General features: G+C 38.4%; 1 protein-coding gene across 1 annotated transcript in view; it reads right to left on the bottom strand.

The window, feature by feature from the left end:
- The window catches only part of DLGAP2 (DLG associated protein 2), a 109,931-nt gene that overhangs the window by 10,446 nt on the left and 77,061 nt on the right, over positions 1 to 22,424 (bottom strand). The window contains exons 6-7 of the mRNA XM_067544896.1: positions 12,448 to 12,533; positions 10,768 to 11,183 (exon numbers count right to left, since the gene is read on the bottom strand). Coding sequence (XP_067400997.1) covers positions 10,768 to 11,183; positions 12,448 to 12,533 — 502 coding nt within the window. The remainder of the gene's footprint in view (positions 1 to 10,767; positions 11,184 to 12,447; positions 12,534 to 22,424) is intronic.

The raw sequence follows: 22,424 nt of genomic DNA, 5'->3' as shown, positions 1-22,424 counted from the left end.
AGGAAGATGGACAGGAGCAAGGTGGTACTTCAGCCTGTAGAAGCTAGGAACTGCCCTGCCAGAGGTCTAAAAACATGGGATCACGATGAAGCTGCAAGGCCAAGTTGCAAAAAGGGATCTACCCTAAGGAACATGGAAGAACCAGACAGAGCTACGGCCCAGAATACTGTTCAAAAGCTGCTGGGAAGTGCAGAAATGGGTGCTGTTGAGTAGATTGTTAACAACTGTAGGAAAAAGGGTCTACTCTAGTGCTTAGTGTTAGGAAGCCCTCAGAGGAAGTTGGACATGGATAGAGACATTTTTAATTCTAAGGGCTGTGCCTGTGTTTGTGTCCAGGGACACTCCTCCGCAAAATCCCGAGCTGCTGCCTTAAGTCAGTTCGTCTGTGGTGAAAACTCTGTGTTGTTAACCACAACACAAGTAGCTGGGGAACTAGACATTCAGGGAGCACAACATGTGGTGAACTATGACATTCTAAGAACTCTGGAGGAATATATTCACTGCACGAGGCACTTCCAATTCTGGTCACATTGAAGAGGGGAGGAACATTGCCAAAGATTTAATAGTCTTTCTGGTTGCTGCTGAACAGAAAGTTCCCCCTAGCTGGAGAATATGATCAAGTACTAGGCAGTGTCTAATCTACTTCTTAGGTATAGGTCATTTCTGTGGGGGGGAGGTGTGTCATGGGTTGCTGGCATTTTTAAAGGGAGTACAGACCCAGGCTATCCTTGATGAGCTAAGGTAAGGAGTGCATCTAGGCAGTTAATTGGATAATGAGTACCTAGGCCTGTTAAAAGACATCCAGGGATCAGAAACAGGGAGACAGAGAGAAACTCTCATGAGAGGAGCTCTCAGGATTAAAAACCACAGACCCAAAGGAGGAGGGTTGTGCAACCTATGAGCCAAGGAGAGATGACAGGCCAGGGAGACTAGAACTGTGAACTGCAGGCCCCAAGGAGGAGAGCTGTGCCATCGCTGAGCCAAGGAGAGACACCACAAGACAGAGAGGCCAGAACTGAGAACCACAGGCCCAAAGAAGAGGGCTGTGCAACCCCTTGAACCCAAAGGGAGAGACTTTCATTCTGGTATATTTTGGGTTTAATAAAGTAGAACCCCAGCAGGAGAATTTTGACTTACATCAGTTTGGACTGTGTGGCGTTCTCCCTCTGAGGGAAGGGAAACAGAGGCAGGGAGTGCCTGCAGTCTCACACGAGCTCAGCAAGTACTCAAGCTCATGCATAAATGCTTTGCTAAACCAGGGCCAACAAGCACAGTCCACAGTAACTTTTCCGACTATAACTGTACTTTACATTTACAGCTTGTAGTCACATTTCCTTAAGTAACCCTATATTCCAGTACAAGTTTCCCAATTCTTACTGAAATTCTGGCTTTTCTTGAAAAATCCAAGCTTCCTGTAACCTCATATGAAACATCCAGACTTTTCCCAGAACAAATGACATTGCCTTCTATGAGCAAGAAAATTAATTTTTTTAAAAGATTTGTAAGCTGGGATGGAAATCGGACACATTATGATTTCCCTGGAGACGGTTTGGGATGCAAGTCTAAAATGATTTTTCAGCAGTGCTGGAAACAATGGACTGAAGGAGTGAAACTGTATCAGAACTACACTGCAACACATCATCTTTCAAAAGATAGCACTTAGCGGGTGGGGAAGGGTAACATGCTAGTTAACATTGATGAGAGAGATGTCTGAGTGGACCCTGAGAGACTGCTTATGGAATTAAGTACTAAATTTTAATTCAGCTTTATTTACATTAGTTAGACCTGTGCTCAGTTACAAGCACTGGTGAGAGAAAATTCCAATATTTTAGACCCCAATCCTGTATAAACTTATATATGTGCATAACTTTAGGCATATAAGGCATTCCATACAGTCAGTAGGACTATCCATGACTCTGATTCAGCATGATATTTAAGCGCATGTGTGACTTTAAGCATGTCTTGTTGCCTTCAGGGGGACCACTCATATACATAAAGTTACAAGCATGCTTAAAGAATTTGCTGAATCAGGGCCTATGTGCTGCAGATAGGGTTAGATACAAAGAAACTTGTTATAGCACTGGGATTGGTGAATGAATATGTATCATTAAGAGCCTGTCTTTTACTACAGTCTCTCCTAACTTTATTTACATTTAAATAAGTAAATCAGACTTAGAAAGTTATAACAAGTGAGAATCTCTCTTATTCATGCTTCTCAGCTTTACTGTAATTAAATTAAAGTATTAAAATACTTCAGTTCATAATCTTCAGCACAGTATTAATAGCCAAAGCCTTGCTATTAATTTCATGCATTGAGGAGTTATTCTGATGAGTGCAGATTGATTATCTCCATGAAGGAATGATGAATGTTAGAGACTGTAGACGTTGAGATGTTTGTAATGCCTAGAGAGAATTTTGCTTATCAATGAATGATGATAAAATTAACCAACATATCAATCAATACCATATAAGAAAAACCTATTAAGAGAAAATCAAGGTTGCATAGGTAAGCACTCAAAAGTCAGGAAATGGTCATGCAACTTTAGCTCTGTTCCCTCGTGTATGAATTACAATACGCCCTTTAATTAATTAATTAAACTTCTCCATCGAATACCACTGTTTAGTACCACTGCTCCTGCTCTGCCTGAAGAGAATGGGAACTGTACCATTGACTTCAACAGGAGTAGGTTCAGGTCCTATATAGCAGACAGAGTTATTTGAACACAAGATTCACAATTAATGCCACAGAAACTTTTCCACATGCAACAAGCATGTTACAATACTGTAGAAAAAAATCCTGTATGATGATAGATCACATATATGAGATATATGATGCAATCATATAATTAAATACAGTTCTATATCACATAGGCACAAGGGGGCAGATTAAGGTTACCTGGATTTACACAGAAGTAACTGTGAGTCTGCTTAAGCGCTATTCCTGGTATGTTAAAATATTTCTGCTCAGTTGCAGTCGATATGACAATAATGAGGAAACTACAAATAATAGATCTGTTGTTCAGCCTCTTTAAAATGCTATAATTTTTAAATTCTCATTAATATTTAAGTTATATATGTATTAATATATATATATATAGCAACATAATTCTGTATGAAAGTTTTCTTTTTTGTTTTAATCTACTTCTAATTTCCTATGCCAGTCAGTAAATTATATTCAGTACTTACTATGTCAACTTTTAAAAACTTAAATCTTACTGAACTGCAAGTCTCTTTCGCAACATACATGATTTTTAGCACTATGTCTAGATTTAATAGTCTGGCATTTTACTGCAGCACAAGTTGTGTCAGTTAAAAATACCATATAGTGTAACTGTCAAATATGTCTATTTTAGTTCAATAAATTGTATAACTATGAGAATGGAAGATTAAAAATATATGACATATGTCAAGGGGGTGCTTTGGAAATCATAGAACAAAACCTTTCTCTACTGAGTCAGTGGAAGTTTTGCCATTGACTTTAACAAGGGCAGGATCAGGCCCATGCCATGAGTCTCATGTAATTGATAAAGTACACTAGTGGTCTTGACTACATACCAAACCTCTGATATTCTCACAGCTCTTTAAAAATGAAAGAGGGGAGCCACAGTCTCAAATCTGCAGTGAAATCTTGCCGGGCACTCTCAAAAGCAGGACACACTTAATTTTATGTTGGGTAATCCCACCTCTTTTCATACAATTGAGAAGTTAGCTAAATGACACATTTCCATAGAATTAAGCTTACATTATATCTACTGTCACAAAGGTTGCACAGTGGAATCCTTGTGAATAAAATGAGACTATATGTACATCCACTTTCCAGCGAAATGAAGGAGGATTCAAACAGGAGAAAATTTAGGCAGAACACTCAATGTGCTAAGAGGGATGTTTAGATTCCAGTACACTAGCCAGTCTTTTCTTGGCTTTAAAAAGACTCGTTTTAGGGAAACAGACATTCTTTAGCCATTTAACTGACTTTATATTTAAATGCCAACAGATCCTGACGGACTGGATAACTGAACAGGAAAGGGAAGTATGTTAGTTAGCTTTTTGGTTAAAAGGTGAGAGACACCTGGAAAGCTTTTATGGCTGATTAATTGATGGATATATTAAAATATACTAGTTGAGATTTTCAGAGCAGTATAGGAGATGTAGCCACACCTCTTTCATTAATTTTAATATGTATTGTTACATTCCCTGCACTGCTTGGAAAACCTCTACCATTATATTTAGGAATTGTGTCCCCAAAGCATGCATTCAATTGGCCAGCCCTGAAGAAGTCTCCAGACTGAGCTTGCTCCTCTGCTGTCCAGGCCAGAAGTATTATACTAATGCCTTTATTGGGAGAGCTTTTCCCCCTCTCCACTGGCTAGTGTTAGCTTTTAAAAAGTCTAGAGGGCTGCATCCAACTTTCATCAGAAAGGGAAGGTCACTTCAGTGTAGCCCCAGGCTGCTGCAGAGAGAAGGGAAGGCAAAGTAAAACTCGTTCATTTCTAATGAGACACTCGTTTTGCTACTATTAGTATTTGTAACATACTACTGGGGACACCTAGAATTCCGAGCCACTGTGCTACCTCTCTGCCTCAGCAAGAGTGAGCTTTGCTGGCAATTAGACTGCGTGTCAGCTCCTGACCATCCCAGTCCGTCTCCTTCATGAGCAAACTCCTCAAGGCTCTCCCTTTCCAGACCTTGCCTAGCAGGTAATGATTAATGGACTTCAGCCCCTGAGCACCCGAGAGATGTTTCTCTGCAATGCACAGCCCCCACCACTGTGCACCCACAGATGATATTGAGTTTGCTGCTTTGTTAATAAGTCAGTACATCACAGTTTATGAATTTAACTGGGGTGATTACACCCTTCCCTTCAAACACAGCAATGAATTGGTTTATACAAAAAGCAAAAGAAGTTTACTAACAAAAGAGCATGGATTAAGGGATACCAAGTAAAAGAAATAAAGGCAGAGATGGTTACAAGAAAATAAAAGTCAAAACACGCATCTAAAACCTAAACCTTAATCCAACAAAATACAGTCGTTGTTCAAGATGGTTTCTTTTACCCCCAATCTCCTTTCCAACTTTTACTGGCCAGGACCCATCACAAATATCAAATCACTTGGTTACTGGGTCGCCTAAGGTGAAGAAATCAAGATGGAGTCTCTCTCTGTTCCTTATATCCCCAAAGCGATGTGTCTGTCTTACAAGTCAGGATGGTCTCCTGGGGTCTCAGTCTGCTGTGTCTGTCTGGAGTGCAGGAGCCTTGATAATTCTCTGTCTGTCGAGCTCAGGACCAGGATAACCCCCGCTGGTTTAGCTCAATGGCTTTGTTTATTGCTAATATGTAAATTGAGGTCAGTCGAGGACAGACTTGTTTATCACCTTTACCTAGACTAGGCTGTCTTGTCTTAAACATGTTCTAGTAATAGCATATAGAGGGAATTCCTAACTTCACATATAAGTTTAACACATGCATTTTACAATGATATTAATAATCAGTGCATTCCTAGCTTTCCCATGATACCTCATAAGGTATACTTTGTACAAATATAATTGCAGCAAAATACTGTGATCCTCAGCACCCCTACATACGATTGCAGACAGCCCTCTCCCTGAAAATCCAGAGTCGTGAAAATCTATGGGCACTGCAAGGTAGGTGGGGATGCTGGTATATGTGTCTCTGCGTGGATTCTGGAGAAACTGGAAAAGAGTAGCAGCTTGCAAGGGGAGAAAGAGTAACAGGTAGCCACAGAAAAGCAGCTCCCCCAAGAGCTGGAAAGTAAAATGAATAGTAGCAGGAACAGGTGAGAGGAGTCATGGGGGAAAGCTAGAGAATCAGGACAGATGCATGCAAGCAGGATGGGAAAAGGAGTAGGGAGGAAAAGGCAGGCATAAGTGGGAAAAGGAGGCATGGGAGCAAAACAGGTGGTAGTAGGTGAAGTGAATGTGTTGAGATGGCAAGTCAGGAAGCTGGGAGGAGATCCAACACCGTAAAAGAGGGATAGTCTGCAAGAGAGGAGAAGTTGCTCCTTTCTGGCTGTGTCAGAATCAGGGCTGCAGTGTGGTAGGAACTACCACCAGAAATCCAAATAGATACACTCCATCTGGAGAAATCTACTGTATTATGGATTGAAGTAGTTACAAAAGGAATTTAGGTGCTTTGAACAGTAAATATCATTGCAAGTCTTTCCAAGACTGTTTTCTTTTGATGCAGAATTCCACAACAGCAGGAAATTTTTTTTTAAGTTTGCATTTTAGGCCTACACACAGAAGTTCCACTGATTTAAGTAAAGGTGTGCTTTTAAACCAGTTTAGTTAAGCCAGTGCAACTTTGTGTGTGGACACGCTTAAATTGATATAAACTCGATTTATATCCATTTAGCTGGTCCTGCAAATTTACAAGGCCAAGCTAACCTGAGATAAGTCTGCCCACACAGGGGTTTTCACTCCTTTAATTAATCAGTTTAACTAACTTGGTGCAAATTAATATGCAGACAAGCCTTTTGTGGTCTTGGAAGTTTCCAGACTGACAATACTAGAATCTGAACTCCTCCCAGTATATTTAGCAACTCAATAGGTCCAAGCTCAGCTAGCGACAATGTAAACTTTTTCCATAGTGCTCAGCTAACATGTCTCTCCACTCTATCCTAGAGATACTGCCTCAGGGGCCAAAGGGTATTATAGTTGCTGTATCCATTCTGTGGCCTGTGACACCAGCAACAAGGGAGCCAGTCGTTGTGGTACTTTGTGATATGGAGACTTTTGCCTGAGAAATTCATTGCCACTGATAAGTCATTTTCACCCAAAGCCCTGAACATCTGGTGGCTATACTAAGGCAGAATGAAGTTGGTTTTAGAATAGGCATATCTTTTAGGATGTTGTATAAACACTAAATGTATCTGAGTGTTTATCTACTTCCCTCATCTGTTAATTTCCATATATTTTAATGTTTGGGTGACTTTGACTATTGGTTTGGTTTTTCACTGCAGCATTTCTTGATGGGCACACATAGTAGCTGTTTGTTAATTTCCAGATTCTTAAGAAACAGGGCAAATGTGGAATATAGGAGCACCACAGTATTCCTGTCTCTCTTGCCTTTCTCTGCATTGTGTTGTGTTGTCTTTAATTTCCACAAGTCTCAGTGACTTGCAGAGTTTACTTATTCACTGACTTACTGTGCAAGTCTCCCAGCTCCTGTCAGAAACCAGTCCCATGCGCTACATGGTTCCTGGCTCTTCTTGCGTTGTGCAGCTTTGGAACATGTATCGTGATTTACTTATTACCAGTCACCCAACACTGTTAAGCCAAATATGGTTTTCAGGATGCAAAACTGAGACTCTAACTGCTATAGTTTAGAAACACATATCTTTGCAAATTAGCATGGGGGCATTTTCCAGTGAACATGGGTCAAATGATTTATCCTGGAAAGAGCCACAATTTCCTAACTATAAAAACACCAATATCTACCCACATAAATAAGAGAGGATATTTACAGAAATAAATTTACTGGTGTAATTTACTGTTAACTGAAGAAAAGAAAGGAAGAAGGGAAAGAAAGAAAGAAAAAGAATTTGAGACATGATGGGTTATTTTTGGTGCAATGGTTATTCTTTCCTTCTCTAAGACTCAATGAGTGAAGACCTTAAAACAACATTATGGGAGACAGGCTACAGTAAAAGAAAAAATCAATACAGCAAACAAACAGTTTTCTAAGATCTGAAGGCTATTGTGCTAACACACAAAGGGAAATTGCTTTTTAAAACTTAGCTCTATTTTAAGTCCTTTTTTCAAGATTATCTGTGCAATATAAATGGTAGTTAAAGAGTGAGGTTCTCCGATGGGATCTATATCTATATCTACAATTGTGGTACAATTAATATATCTGACACTCAAATAAGGGATTCAGCATTAACAGTGACATTTTGAACTCTGCTGTGAAATTTCTTGGGTATATGTTCTAGTGGAAGTTGGCAAAATATACTTGGCTGCCTCTGGCCCAGGCACTTCTGATTATTTTCATCATGGAACTTCCAAATGTTTAAATACATCAAGATAAATTTCATGCTGGGTTATCACTAAACTGGGGATGTGGTGGATAGAATACCTCTCAGCCTGCCAAGGCCTAAATGTGGGATGCAATGCATGAAAAAGACCCAAAATGAATAAAATTATTCATGCAGGAGACTCAAAATGCTCTGAGATTCATTCCTTTAGTATAAATAACTCTGCTGATAACTTGAGCTTCATGATTCTTTTTTTTCCTGAAGTAAATCATATCAATACAAATTTGTGTGTAGTTAATGTATGTTAATTTGGGAGTAAAATGAGCAATGTCCATTGAAATGAGGGACATTTGAGACATATGGCTATATAAAGCAGAAATATGAATGCCATATGTTACAATTAGTTGGAGCCAAAATCTTCTCTCAATTACACCATGTAAACCTGTAATAACTCATTTGACTTCAGTGTCAACAACAGCAGAATCTTCGCCAAAGTGCAGCTCTCTGAAACATTATCCCGTAAAAACAGCATCATAGGGAGTCCATGTTTATTTTGCCTCAGTGACTCCACATTGGCTGAGTTTTCTTCTTCTCTTGCACCATCACCAGTAATAGAGTTGTTCAGCAAATCGGAAAAAAATAAAATCATTAAATTTCTGTTTTCCTTCAAATTTATTTTTTGTTGAAATGGTCTCATCAGGTCTAAACAACAATGAAAATGTTCCAGACCAAATGATGCCCTTATTTACATCTGTGCAACACAACTGACTGAAAAGCATGTCTTTGGTTACACTCGTGAAGCACTGTATTTTATGGTAAACTAAGTTGCAGGCACTATAAGCACAAGGGATGTTAGGGATCTGGATATCAATATTAATCCAAAATGTCATAATCAAAGTTTCCTAAAGTATTTAGAAGACCACTTTATGTTCCAGAAAGTAATGACCCTAATCAAAACAGAAGCCAGCTGTATCTACCAGTTGAGGACTGAACACTGATTGAGAATAACAGAGAAACTTGGAATCTGTGTCTTTTAGCTACTTGACTTCATCAAAGCAAAGAATTTACAGAATGCAATAGTACAAGGGCATTCGATTTAGGGGAACTGAAAAAATCTGATGAATAAGGTACATAAGAGAGAGTATTAAAAATCCACTATTATGGAAGAAGACTTGGGAGTCCTAAAACACACTCTAACAAAAGCACAATATTATAAAATTTTTATTATTATTTAACAGCACCTAAGAGTGTACTAAACAGTTCAGTGAAGGCAAAATTCCTGGTCTGAATTGCTTACACTCCAATTTCAGAAATGACACAATGAAAGGAATGAGAAAAAAGCAAGGGAGGGGGCTGAGTTGGAAAGACTGGCCTTATGATATGATAATGTGGTTATTCAGCAAAGGCTTGTGCACAGCATGGTGGAGAAAAATAATTAAGTATAAATAAAAATGGATTAATAACAGAACAACCTGTCTTTCCTCTAAAAAAGAGGAGTTCAAGAAAAAGGAATGAGACAGTGGGGCATCATGTGCAACTGTCCAAATGTCTGAGAGTAAAACATAAACCAGACATGGAATAGAGGACACAGTCAAACAAGAACATTTAGAGTCAGTCAGCTTGCAGAGGAAATATGTGGGCCGCAAAAGTCTAAATGAATTGATCTTGTGCCTTAGGAAGTCTGAACTGAAAAAAATAACTCAAATTGGCAGGGATAGGAACATTGTCACTCGAACTGAAAACTGGCTAAAAGCCTGTCAGCAAACCTAAAGATACATGGCAATGGACAGAGTTGTGGGGAGGCATCTAATAGAGTGACGGGGATGGTTTTATTTATCAGCATCATTAATGCTATCATGGCTCTTGCCCCAGGAAACATGCATCACATTTTACTTCACTCCATCACTTCTTTCAGGGTGTCCACAAGAAGTGAGCAAATAATAACGATTCTCTATAAAAATGCAACAACAAAATGTAACTTAACCATCTAAAAGAGCACATGCTCAAATAATGACAGAATCCTAATGCTGTAACCACTGTCTTTCCACACTCTATTTCCTCTCCAATGTTTGTTTTCCCCAAACTCACTCCAGCCCCTTTATGCCAGGAAAAGGGCTGAAGTAGAGTAAAAGAGTTCTAAAAGCCCAGATCCAGCTCGGAGAAAAAATTTTTGGTGCAGAACTGTTGAAGACAATTGAAGGCTGTCCCTCAAGGATCCTCTTGCATGCCCTGGCACAGGGTTCGGTCAGGGGCAAAAAGGGTATGTCAGGGGTGGGGCAGAAGCATGTAGCATTGCAGAGATTCTGGGCAGCATTACTGCCATACACTACGCAGGGACAGGTTGCTGTAAGTTAGATGCTCCTCAGGGCTAAATTACACCAAGGCTCGCTATGACCCTGGAGCAGCTCAGAATCAGAAGGGCGCAAGGGTGACTTACTGTCACATTAATTCCTTCTTCCTTTCTTAGAGGCATAACACAGAATCTCACTCATCATGTAAAAAACTATGGCTGATCCTGCAACTGAATGTGCAGAGGGGCCCTCATTGACTTCAGTGGGGCTCCACTCAGATACAATAGTTCTCCTGCACAGTCAACGTCAGGATTGGGGGCTTTGATTGTAAGTGCCTCAAGGTGGAAACCTTCTCTCTGTTGGTCTTCTAGAGTTTCTAACACACTCCCGAGTGGTATAGAAAATGATTACTAATAAATATAAATCACAGCTTCACATTCATTATGAAATTTATAAAACAAAAGATACTGAGGTGCTCTTACTTTCTTCAGAAAGATCATTTTCTTCTGCTTCTCTCTCCATCTCTTTACACCATCCTTCCATCCTCTTTGTTTCAGTATGTAGTAACTTCATAAACCAAGACCCATCCCGTCGACATGGGGACATCCGACCAGTTTCTACTGTCTCAATGGCTGGCTCCAGCCAGGGTTCTGGCGGTGGAAGATTTGAGGTGTCAATCGGGGTCCTGTAATCTTCTCTGTAACTGAAAAGTCCCTGTGTCCGTACAGTTCTTACTGCACCATATTGGGTAGGAGTGCTAGGCTCTGAATGCCTCTGGAATGATGAACCAAACTGAAGTCCCTTGTCCTCCATCGTTATGTGTCCTGGGAAGCCCTCCAGTTCTAGGTCAGCCTGAACAGCTGCTGTTACACTATTTGAGCGTTTAAACCGTCCATGTCTTGGGCAAGGAGAAAAAAGAAAGAAAAATAGATATAGAGAGAGGGAATAATGTATTGGCAAAGGAAATCTGATTTTCTTTCTTGCATCTGGTACTAAAGAATATTTTTGCTAGCATACAGCATATATTTTAATTCATTTTTATCAAATCCACCTTACAACTGCTTTAGTTACTTGAAATAAGAGAGTGAAAGACAACACAAAAAGAAGCACATAAATAGGCTATGCGGTATCATTATTGAGCTGAACAAAGATATAAATGAAAATAATTTAAATCACCTTTGGAAGTAAATATTGATCTTTTCTCACATTGCATTACATTGCACATCATTAATAACTGGAAATAGCCTGCAGTGCTGCATATACTGTTGAAATGAAGACTATCAAATAAATGTATACAACTATTTCCAATAATATGGGTCATACTCAGAGATGTTCTAAGTTAAAGCTGTTGAGAATTTTGTAATGAATGTAAAAAGTGGTAGAGGGGTAGTGTGGTTTTATGTTTGTTTGTTTTTAAAACGGTGTAAAACTATCATGAAATGCTAAGTGTCTCATGATAATCTTATCTTGGATACTGAAATATTTGAATAAATTTATGTTAAATAGTTGTATCAGAGGGTCAAAGGATTGTTCATGAAATATACAGGTCAATTGTTCACATTTGTTTCACATGTCAGTTGTGAGCAAAGGTGATTACTATCCCCAAAGGCTGTTTGATGGCTTCTGTGAAATGAGATAGTGGTCCCAGTCCAGTGCCTGGTGGACGAGTGTCTAAATCAACCCCTCCCCCACCACCACCACCAGAATTAGCAGATTTGTCAATAGTCTTAAAAGACTGGACAAGGATTGATTGAGCATGGAAACTGACTCTTAGAAGTAGTCCCTGTAGGTCAGGGTTGAGATAGACCCCATCCTGCAAATGGACTGTATAGCATGAAGGTTCAGCCATGGGGATCCCTTTACAAGGCTGGTGCTTCAGTGTGCTTGCACCTGTTCTGTGATTCCTCTCATTAATTAGGAGCACTAAGTTCACCTTACAAACATTAACTTCCTCCCCATTAAAGAAAAAACTGGAAACTCTGAGTAAATCTGAAGGGAGAGCTAAAGCCTCTCTTACAATATGAGCAGTTGGCCAACATGCACGTACAAGCCTGATTTTATGAATTATTTATAGACAGCACCATCTACATATTTTGCTAGCAGTTTGCTCACAAAAGTATTTTTTCTTCTGAAAGATTACACATATTTTTTGCTTGAGTTACCGTTTCTCATCTTCCACTTGCACTCCAACAGAATGGTATTCCCGTAGGCCTCTGCTCTCAGTATCTGAATCGGTTGCCGTTTCCACCTAATTCAACACAAAAGATACATCTGCAGAAGTGAACATTGACAATCCAACATTATTTCTACCTACCTTCATTTCAATTAATTATATATTTCCTTAATTACTTCAAAGAAACATCTAACCCAGTAAAACCATTTAAATGAGCATTCAGTCTGGTATCATTGTTTTGATGCTGTATTTTATAAACCTGTGCAAAACCACTTCTGTTCTGTTCTGTAATTCCCTCTCTTAAATGTATGCATACACAATTACTTAGTTTAATGCAAGCAGAAAGTAAGACTGGCTCAACTATTCTATTGTTAGAACTAAGAATCCACAAGTTAGCCCCTTTGTATATTATTAGAAATCAATCTTATTATGTCCCATGATTTATAAAATAAATTAAAAAAACCTAAAATAGCCCCATAAAAATTGCAAATCATAAAAAGAAATGTTACAATGAATGGATTCTATCAACAACTGAGCCAACAAATACGGAAACATTTAAGTAATAAAGAAGAAACAGCAAAATACCATAGCTCACCTTTCTTATCAACATAGTCTTGACAATGGTATATCAAGTAAGTCAGGAATTTTATATAATATTCCCATCTGAAATACTCTTACCAAAATGTATTCACAATAGAGTCTTCATCTTAATTGGCACTACCCATCTATCAAAAGTCACCGCAGGATTTTATATAAACACACACACAAAAACGTTGCAGCATGAAAATTATGTCGCATCAAAGGAGAGTCAAAGAAAAATAATTAAAATAGAACTTTTTTTCTCTTTTGGAGGATATTTTGCCTGTTAAACAAAATGAGTGGTAGTCACCCATAAGTATAGTTAACATTACAAAAATATCTTTATATAATAGACTGGGAGTAGAAATAATTGTTAACTTAAGATATAGTTTTACTTTGAAAAGGGATGGTATAAAACTGGCAACTTTTTATTCACCAGATCTCTCTGTGTGCACTCAGAGTCATAGCTGCTGACTTAGTAACAAAAATATATTTCTGGTAGTTTTTGCTCCTGTTAGTTAGCCACATTGAACCAACACAGCTAAAGCAAAGTAAACTGGATTCTGTTCCTTCTAGTCCATCATCAACAGAATAATTCACCAAGTTACAATTAAGAAGCCAATCATTTATATCTGCATAAACACGCTGCAGACAATGTTGTTGCACAGATCTCACTAGGAGAATCATGTGAAGATAAAGGCAAGATCAAGGCAATTTAGCCAGATATTTAGCCTCCATGTGGATTGCTCAGTGCCTCAGAAACATCAGAGCAGATTTCCCTGTGTGTTCCATATGGCCTGAAATCTTTCCATTAATGGAACACTTGGGAACATTTCCATGGAGAGAGCCTTTCAGAAATTTCCTCTTCCAAGGTGTACTTCTTCAAGTACCTACTTCCATGGGTATTTGCCCAATATGTAACTGACACAGGAATTTATGAGAATATATATAGTTGATCTACACTGAACTTTTATATTATTGAAAATACAGTTATCACTAAAATTACAGTCCAGGTGTCAAAATGGCATTGGCGAGCATTCCTTCTTAACAGAAACTCTGCCAAATTATCCTCCACTCCAGCTTGCCAAGGCTGACACTAACTAAATGCTCTGATGATTGCTTTCATGTTTTAATACCTTTCATGAGTTTGCTGTGCCTTGCAGCAGAAGGAGGATGGCAAATAAGGACTTTTGATGGAATTTGGAGAGCACATATTGTAACACCTGACAAACGGAAAACAAACCTGCAAAATAGAGGCATATGTGGAAACAAGTAGAAGCAAGAAAACAACAGTTTCAACTCTCAATGGCAGGGGGTGGGGGCTGGGGGAGAAGAACAATTCCTGCAAAACAAAGGCAGTGTAAGGTCAGAAAGAAAGGGAGATGATTCAAATGTAATCAGATTGGCCAGGCTTCATTTAGAGCTGGTTGGGAATTTTTCAGCTAAATGTTTCTTTGTAAAAATGCTGATTCATCAAAACAAATTATTTGCAGACACTTATCAGTTTCGACAAAGCCATCGAGGAAGGTTTCTCAGGATGAAATTTCTGGTCAAAAACAGAGAGGCCCATTCCAAAATAGCCAATAGCTCGGTAGTTGGGGCACTGCCCAGGAATGTAGAAATCCAGGTTCAAAACCCTCTCTATTTGATTTCGAGCAGGAACTTGAACATGGGTCTTCTACACTGGAGGTGAGGGCTCTAGCCACTGGGCTACCGGCTAGCCTGGGGTGGGTTTCTCTCTCTTTTTTGTGAAATATTTTGAAAGGTCTTCATTTCATCTTGATGCAAAACATAAAACAAAAATAGAAACCTTGAAATATTTTGCAAAACAGAATCCTTATCTCCCAGCCAGCCTGAACTTAATTTACAAAAGAGCGGGCATACAGACCAATAGTCCATCTAGCCTAGCATCCTGTCCTCTGACATGGCTAGTGTCAGATGCTTCAGAGGGAATTAAAAGAAAAGGGCAATAATTGAGTGATCCATCCCTTATCATCCAGTCCCAGCTTCTCGCAGTCAGAGGTTTTAGGGACACCCAGAGCATGGTGTGTCCCTGACGATCTTGGTTAATAGCCATTGATGGACCTATCCTCCATGAACTTATCTAATTCTTTTTTTGAACAAGTTATATTTTGACCTTCACAACATTCCCTGACAAAGAGTTCCACAGGTTGACTGTGCACTGTGTGAAAACGTATTTCCTTATGTTTGTTTTAAACTTGCTGCCTATTAATTTAGTTGGGTGATTCCTAGTTCTTGTGTTATGAGAAGGCGTAAATAACATTTCCTTATTCACTTTCTCCACACCAGTCATGATTTTATAGACCTCTATCATATACCCCTTACTCATCTCATTTTTAAGGGTAATAGTCCCAGTCTTTTTAATCTCTTCTCGTATAGAAGCTGTCCCATACCCTGAATAATTTTTGTTGCCCTTCTGTGTACCTTTTCCAATTCTAATAATGATTTCCAAGCCAAATATGCTCAGTTAACAAGAAAACAGCTTTCAAACTGCTATCTGAAAGCAAAGCCAGGCTCTTTCCTTTTCTCTCATCATCATCAGCAATAAAAAGTTCTGCAGGTCACACTATGCCTCTCATGACCCCATGCAACTTCATTGTCCTCAGTGGCTTTGCCCAGTCATAACTGAATGGCTCTGTGTGTAATTATAATTTAATAAATTATCTATCCATTGATGGATGAGTTCACCTCACTCTCCTACCTGTATTGGCTCTTCAGAGCTAACAAGAATTCAAAGCAAGATATCCTTACTTTTGACACATTAACAAGCAAATCTGACTCTAAACACACAAGGATTAGCATTTATACTGATCTGATGTATAAGAAAGTTTCATTTGCACCTAGTTATTTTTCAAAGTAGAATAACACCTTAAAGTAAAACTGCAGTGAGAACTTCCACTACTTCAATTAGCTGAAGGAATATTTACCAGTAACAGATGCATATATGTTCACTTTTCAAAACACTTGTTAGAAATGAATATCTTGATTAACATCTCTCCATATCTGTGAATGATTTCTGTGTTTTGCCAAGGGGGGTCATTTTACTGCTATAGTACTTCCCAGCAGGAAGTCCAGGTTCCTGAAATATGTTATGTGACAAAATAAGTGCTAATTATCAGATGAATGCATGAAATAGGTTGGAGACTTTCATGGTTCTTTTGAGTTCTATTTGGTAAAAGAAATAGTTCAGAAAATTTAGAAAACAGGATTCATATTAAACTAAGCTTAGATTATCACCAACGAGTTCTAATACATAACAGAACTGTGACTATTTCCAACATCTTTTGTGCATTCAGATGCTAAACAGCAATTCTTCTCTAACAAACTAAAGAAACAGATAATCTGCATGACAGCTTCCTGGATCTTTAGTAATAGGAACTTTTCATTATGTTAAATAACAATTAAGAAAATCAATTATGATAATTTGTGAAATAAGACAATTATTACAAGCTTTTAAAAATAATTGCCATTTTGTTTCAATTACAACCACTTCCGCTAACCTTTTTAACAAGGGAGGAAATAGCTATTGGTTGAGGCAAGTCCATTAATTGGTTATGGACATTGTTTTATGTCCACATATGGGCTTAGAACAACATGAGGGGTCAAATTATGGCTGCTTTATAATGGATGTGCTAGTGTGGGATAATGGGCACAGGGCGATCAGTGCCCTTCAAGTACAGAGTGAGTGTGCGTGTGTGATGGGAGTGAGGGTGGAGGTGGGGGAATGCTAGTGTGGCCAACACTGTTTACTGTCTCAGAGAAGATGATACAAGGAATGACTATGATTCAAAGATTTTTAGAGCCAGAAGGCACAGCATAAGTCATAGGATTCACCAAGTGATTGCTGCATCAGATCATAACTTCTGGTTGGGCTACAGCATAACCTTTAGAAAAGCATCCAGTCAGAACTTAAAGCCTTCAAGTGAAAAAGGATAAGTTGTTTCAATGGTAATTACCCATACTGGGTATGTCTACACTGCAGTTAAGAACCCATGGTTGGCATGTGTCAGTCGATTTGGTGCAAACATTTGGTCTCGGGTATGGGATCTTGCGAGGGCAGGGGGTTGGTCCCAGAGCTCGGGCTGCAGCCTGATCCCAACTGTCTACACTGCAATGAAACAGACCTTTAGCCCAAGCCCCACAAGCCTGAGCTGGCTGACACAGGCCAGCTTCATGTATTTAATTGCAGTATACACATACCCACTGTTAAAAATGTACACCTTATTTCTAGTCTGAATTTGTCTGGCTTGAGTTTCCAACCACGGCTCATTTTATGCTTTTGTCTGCTAGACTGAAGAGCGCTCAACTATCAGGAATCTTCTTCCCATGTAGGAACTTACAGACTATGATCAAGTCACCACTAAAGTTCTACTTGGATAAGCTAAATCGACTGAACTTTGTAAGTCTTTTGTTATAAGGCAGATTTTCCAGACCTCAAATAATTTGGGTAGATCTTATCTGATCCTTTTCCAATTTGTTTACATTTTTTTAAAAGTGTGGACCTCAGAACAGAACACAGAATTCCAGTAATTGTCTCCTAATTAACTTACAGAGGTAGTAATGCTTTGTTACTCGTCAACATTCCCCTACTTCTACATCCAAGGTTTGCATTTGCTGTCTTAGGGTTAGTCTACACACAAAAATTGTATTGCTTTTTTACACCAGTATAGTTCAACCCCCTAATGTGTGTGCAGTTCTATTGGCAAAAGTGCTTTATACAGGCCTGTATGATTAAGTCTAACATCAATATTACTGTTTCAGTAAAAAAAGAGAAAAAAAGAAAATAAATAATCACATTTATAAGTGAAATAATTATGTAAGTACAAAAACTGGGCTTTAGCGTCAAACTGGGAGTTCATGTTCAGTTGGTTATTCACCATGACCCCTAACTCTTTTTCTGACTCACTTCTTTCCAAAATACAGTTCCCCAGCCTCTGCACATGACCAGCATTCTTGTTTCCTGGATATATGACCCTGGATTTAGCCGTATTAAAATGTATGTTGTTCAAGTAAGCCCAGCTTATCATGCAATCCAGATAGCTCTGTAGAACTGACCCAGCCTTTTCATTATTTGCCACTCTACCAATTTTTGTCTGATTCACAAACTTTAATAGCAATTATTTTATGTTTTCTCCCAGATCATTGATAATAATATTGAACAGCACTGGACCAAGAACTGATTTTTATGTGCTCCCAATAGAAACACCCTCACTGGATGATGATTCTCCATCTACAATTACTTTTTGAATTTGCTCATCTCCATAGTGACAAAGCTGCATGTGACAAAGGACTGTATGTTATACCTAAAAAGGGCATATGTACAAACACTATCACTTGGGAGGTGATGTGAATGCCGCTCTTGCTCTTAAGGTAGTGTTGCAGAAATCTGTATTTTGGAACTGGTTGATACCAATGTAGTGTCTTATAATAAAATGCCTGTATCACGACTGTTTCCCAGGAAAGTGGCACCTGGGAGGTGCTTGTCTCACAGAATGCTACTATGAGAGAAAGGAGCAAAATAAAACAAGAACTTTCTATTATTCTCTAACCTTTTCCATGCAACATATACAAAAATAGTGGAATCCATTTCTCCTTCTATCCAAGGCATGTATTCTGTTTCATCATGTCATAATGTAGAAAACTCATGGAGTACAGCTGAGACTAACTGTACCATTCGAGCCCATGAAGCCTCATACTACAGCTATCATACAGTGGATTGGCATAGCATCTTAGAAATGTAGGGCTGAAACGGACCTCAAGAGGTCATCTAGACCATCCCCCGGTGCTGAAGCAAGACCAAGTATACATAGACTATCCCTGACAAATGCTGTCTTCCAACATTTTTGCTACCTTCCCATCTAGGGGCAATCTGCAAATTGTAAAAACATGCTGTCCACAGCATTATCCAAGTCATTAATGAGAATGTTGAATAGTACAGGACCCAGGAGAGACCCCTGCAGGATCCCACTAGATACATCCATCCAGATTGACAGCAAACCATTGATAACTACTCTCTGAGTATGGTCTTTCAACCAGTTTTGCATCCACCTTATCGTAATTTCATCTAGGTCATATTTCCCTAGTCTGCTTATGAGAATGTCATGTGGGACAGTGTCAAGAGCCTTACCAATGTCAAGACATATCACATCTAATGCTTTCCCCATCCACTAGGCCGGTAACCCTGTCAAAGAAGGAAATTATTTGGTTTGACATGATTTGTTCTTGACAAATCCATGTTGACTATTCCTTATAACGTCATTATCCTCCAGGTGCTTACAAACTGATTGCTTAATAATTTGTTCCATTATCTTTCCAGGTATCACAGTTAGGCTGATTGTTCTATAATACCCCAGGTTCTCTTTCTTCCCTTTTTTTAAAGACAAGAACTATGTTTGCCCTTCCCCAGTCCTCTGGGACCTCACCCATCATCCAGGAGCTCCCAAAGATAAATGCCAACAGTTTCAAGATTGGTTCAGCTAGTTCCTTAAGTACCTTAAGATGAATTTCATCAGGCCCTGCCAACTTGAATACATCCACTTTATCTAAATAATCTTTAACCTATTCTTTTCCCATTTTGACTTGCATTCCTTCCCTTTGTTAATATTAATTGTGTTGAGTATCTGGTCACCATTAACCTTTTTAGTGAAGACTGAAGCAAAATAAGTTTTGAATTTGTAAAAATTACTGTAATCCCCCCCCCCCCCAAAATTACCGATTTTGAAGGGTGCCCTGTACATGACAAATGAAGGGAAAAGAGTCCATTCTCTATGCTACAATTAACACCTTTCTCCAAAAAATGTAATAATGATTTAGTCTTGACATACATTGGGTTTGTTTCTATATCAAAGTACTTTCTGATACTCTCATGATTTCATCTGATACTCTCACTACAGCAATGGTAAAACTGCAGACATAACTATAATTCATATAGTTCAACTATAATAGAGCAGTGACTAAATTTTAACTCAAACGTCATCATTTTACAGTTTGCTCATCTTTGGGAATAGAGGGCTATTGAAGTCAATGACAAAACTCCCAGTGACTTGAATGGTGCAGGAATAGGGACAAAAAATGTTTCTTTTCCCTATAAAGGGATAGGTTCTGTAGCTGTTCCACATGCAGAAACTATATAGTTCCACATGCAGCAGCATTGCTAGATTGGTCTTAATGTTAGTAATCAATCATCTTCACAACATAGATGGTAGCAAGACTTTCATAGTAGCAGGCTGCTTTTTGTTTCGGACTCTCATATTGCCTAGAACCCTAATAGCAACCATTTTCACACCAATTTGTTAAATCAGTGTAATGTTAATAATGCACTAATTATCCATCCTAGTAGCAAATTTATTAATGCATATAAATGCAGATGCAATGTAATATCACTGCACTGCATTCTAATGAGAAAGCAAGTAATGCAGTCTATCAAGGTAATATGTAAATAAAAACATCCTTATCTTAGGTGCTTTGATGCAGAAGGCTAATATAACTGAAGTAGTTTAATCTTATTTATGAGGCATGAACTAAAATATTTCTGTCTTTTGAAATAAAATTATTCTACTTTGCTTTATTATTCATTGCAAACAAGATAACAGAAATATGACTAAATGTATTTTCTGCTAAGAAAATGAATATTTAAGATGAATATTTTTAAAAGATGTAATCTATTGCAGAAATAAACAGTATAAATATATTGTGTCCTGGGATAATTTTGTAATTTTAATCTTATATACGAAATTTTCCAAAAGGTGCATAGGAGGTATCTGCACTTCTGAAAATATACGCTTCAGCTTTTTTAGACGCTGTACGTTTGACAAACAGCTTTTATCATTTACAGTGATCAAACCTGAAAACCAACCGTAGGAGCCAAGCACTAAATGCTGTGTTGCTATAGACATTGCACTGTGTCAGTATAAATCATTGCACGGATGTATTAAGGGATTATAAGCACACATTACCAAAACTACTGCATACAAAGAAGAATCACAGCCCTACTAAAAGTGCTGGTCATCACCTGTAGTAAGAGACGGGATGAAATGATGTAATCAAAGCTTCCGAATTAATTGTTCAAATACAGGAGTTGAGGGGAGGCACCACTATTGCTATATACCTTTGGTCTCAGCTGCTGTAAAGAACAGACAAGAACAACCATACATACCATTCCTGTTTAAACAGTGAATTCTGGGTTAAAAGTCTAAAGGTACCAAAAATTACTCACTGCTCTTTTCAGCTTTCTATCATTATCTGCTAAGCACCCTTTTTGAACAACTTCATAGGATGTACTATTGTAATCGTTAGGGGCAAGACTTAATTTCTTCCTAAAGCATTTGAAAAGTGATACCTAAGTATGTTAAATTGGATTCTACTCTTTTATATAACCACCTGTAACAAAGAACCTTTACACTGAGAGGCAAGCAGGCAACATTACCCAGATCCTGTGCCTTGTTTTATAGGTCCGATATCTGAGTTGTGTAACACCGACATGCTATCATACTGTGATGTCACTTACGAAAGTTCTTCATCTTAGTAGAGACATGCTTAAATGTTTTTTCAGGAACATATATAAGCCTAACAGCAGTGGAAGGACTGTTGTATAAAAAGAACAATAGATCCACTTAATGGACTTGCCTCTTAATGAGGCATCCACTAGGATGTCTCGATTCACCAGATTCTACTGTACTGTCCTCTGGAATGATGCTGCAGTAGCACTGTCCTCAGAGTTGTATTGTCATTGCCACATGTACTATTATTCCAGTGGTGTAAAAACACATGGTGATTCCTTTGTGTGTGAGGAAAGGCAGAGATATTTAAACAGAAGAGTCAATGGGAATATTTGCTTGCTTAAAGTTAAGTACATGTCTAAGTGTTTACAGGATCAGAACCAGGATCAGATCACCTGCTCCTCCATCCTCAAAGGGTCCTGAATTGTTTGCAGGGTTACCTGCAGTATATTTATTAATAATCAATATTGCTTAGAGATGTAAGTAAATGACGACTATCGCCTAGTGTCTGCCAGTTAGTAGAAGAAATATGATATAAAATTTGCATTCTGGATCATCACAGTTCATTCACCTGAAACGACACAGTGTGACAGTATGTTCCATAGAATGACAGCCATTTTGTAAGCCAAAATAAATATTTTTTTGTGTTACACAAATTTACTCAAAGGACTTGCTTATTAATTCTACATAATTATTGTCCAGTTTACAATTCCCTTTCTGTCTATAGTGACACATTTTTTATCTTATCCCACAACGAAGCTCCCAGTCCTGGTTCGCTTTTGGTAAGTTGGTGAAGTTATACTTAAAAACAAACAAACAACCATCTACCCAACCAAACAACAAACACAGAACCAGCATCAGCACCCAT

This window comes from Emydura macquarii, unplaced genomic scaffold (genome assembly GCF_026122565.2).
Source record: "Emydura macquarii macquarii isolate MOO-44397 ecotype Brisbane River unplaced genomic scaffold, CSIRO-AGI_Emac_v2 contig_1027, whole genome shotgun sequence".
Lineage (NCBI taxonomy): Eukaryota > Metazoa > Chordata > Testudines > Chelidae > Emydura > Emydura macquarii.
The sequence above is the reverse complement of the archived record's forward strand: the minus strand, read 5'-3'. Positions and strand labels throughout refer to the sequence as shown.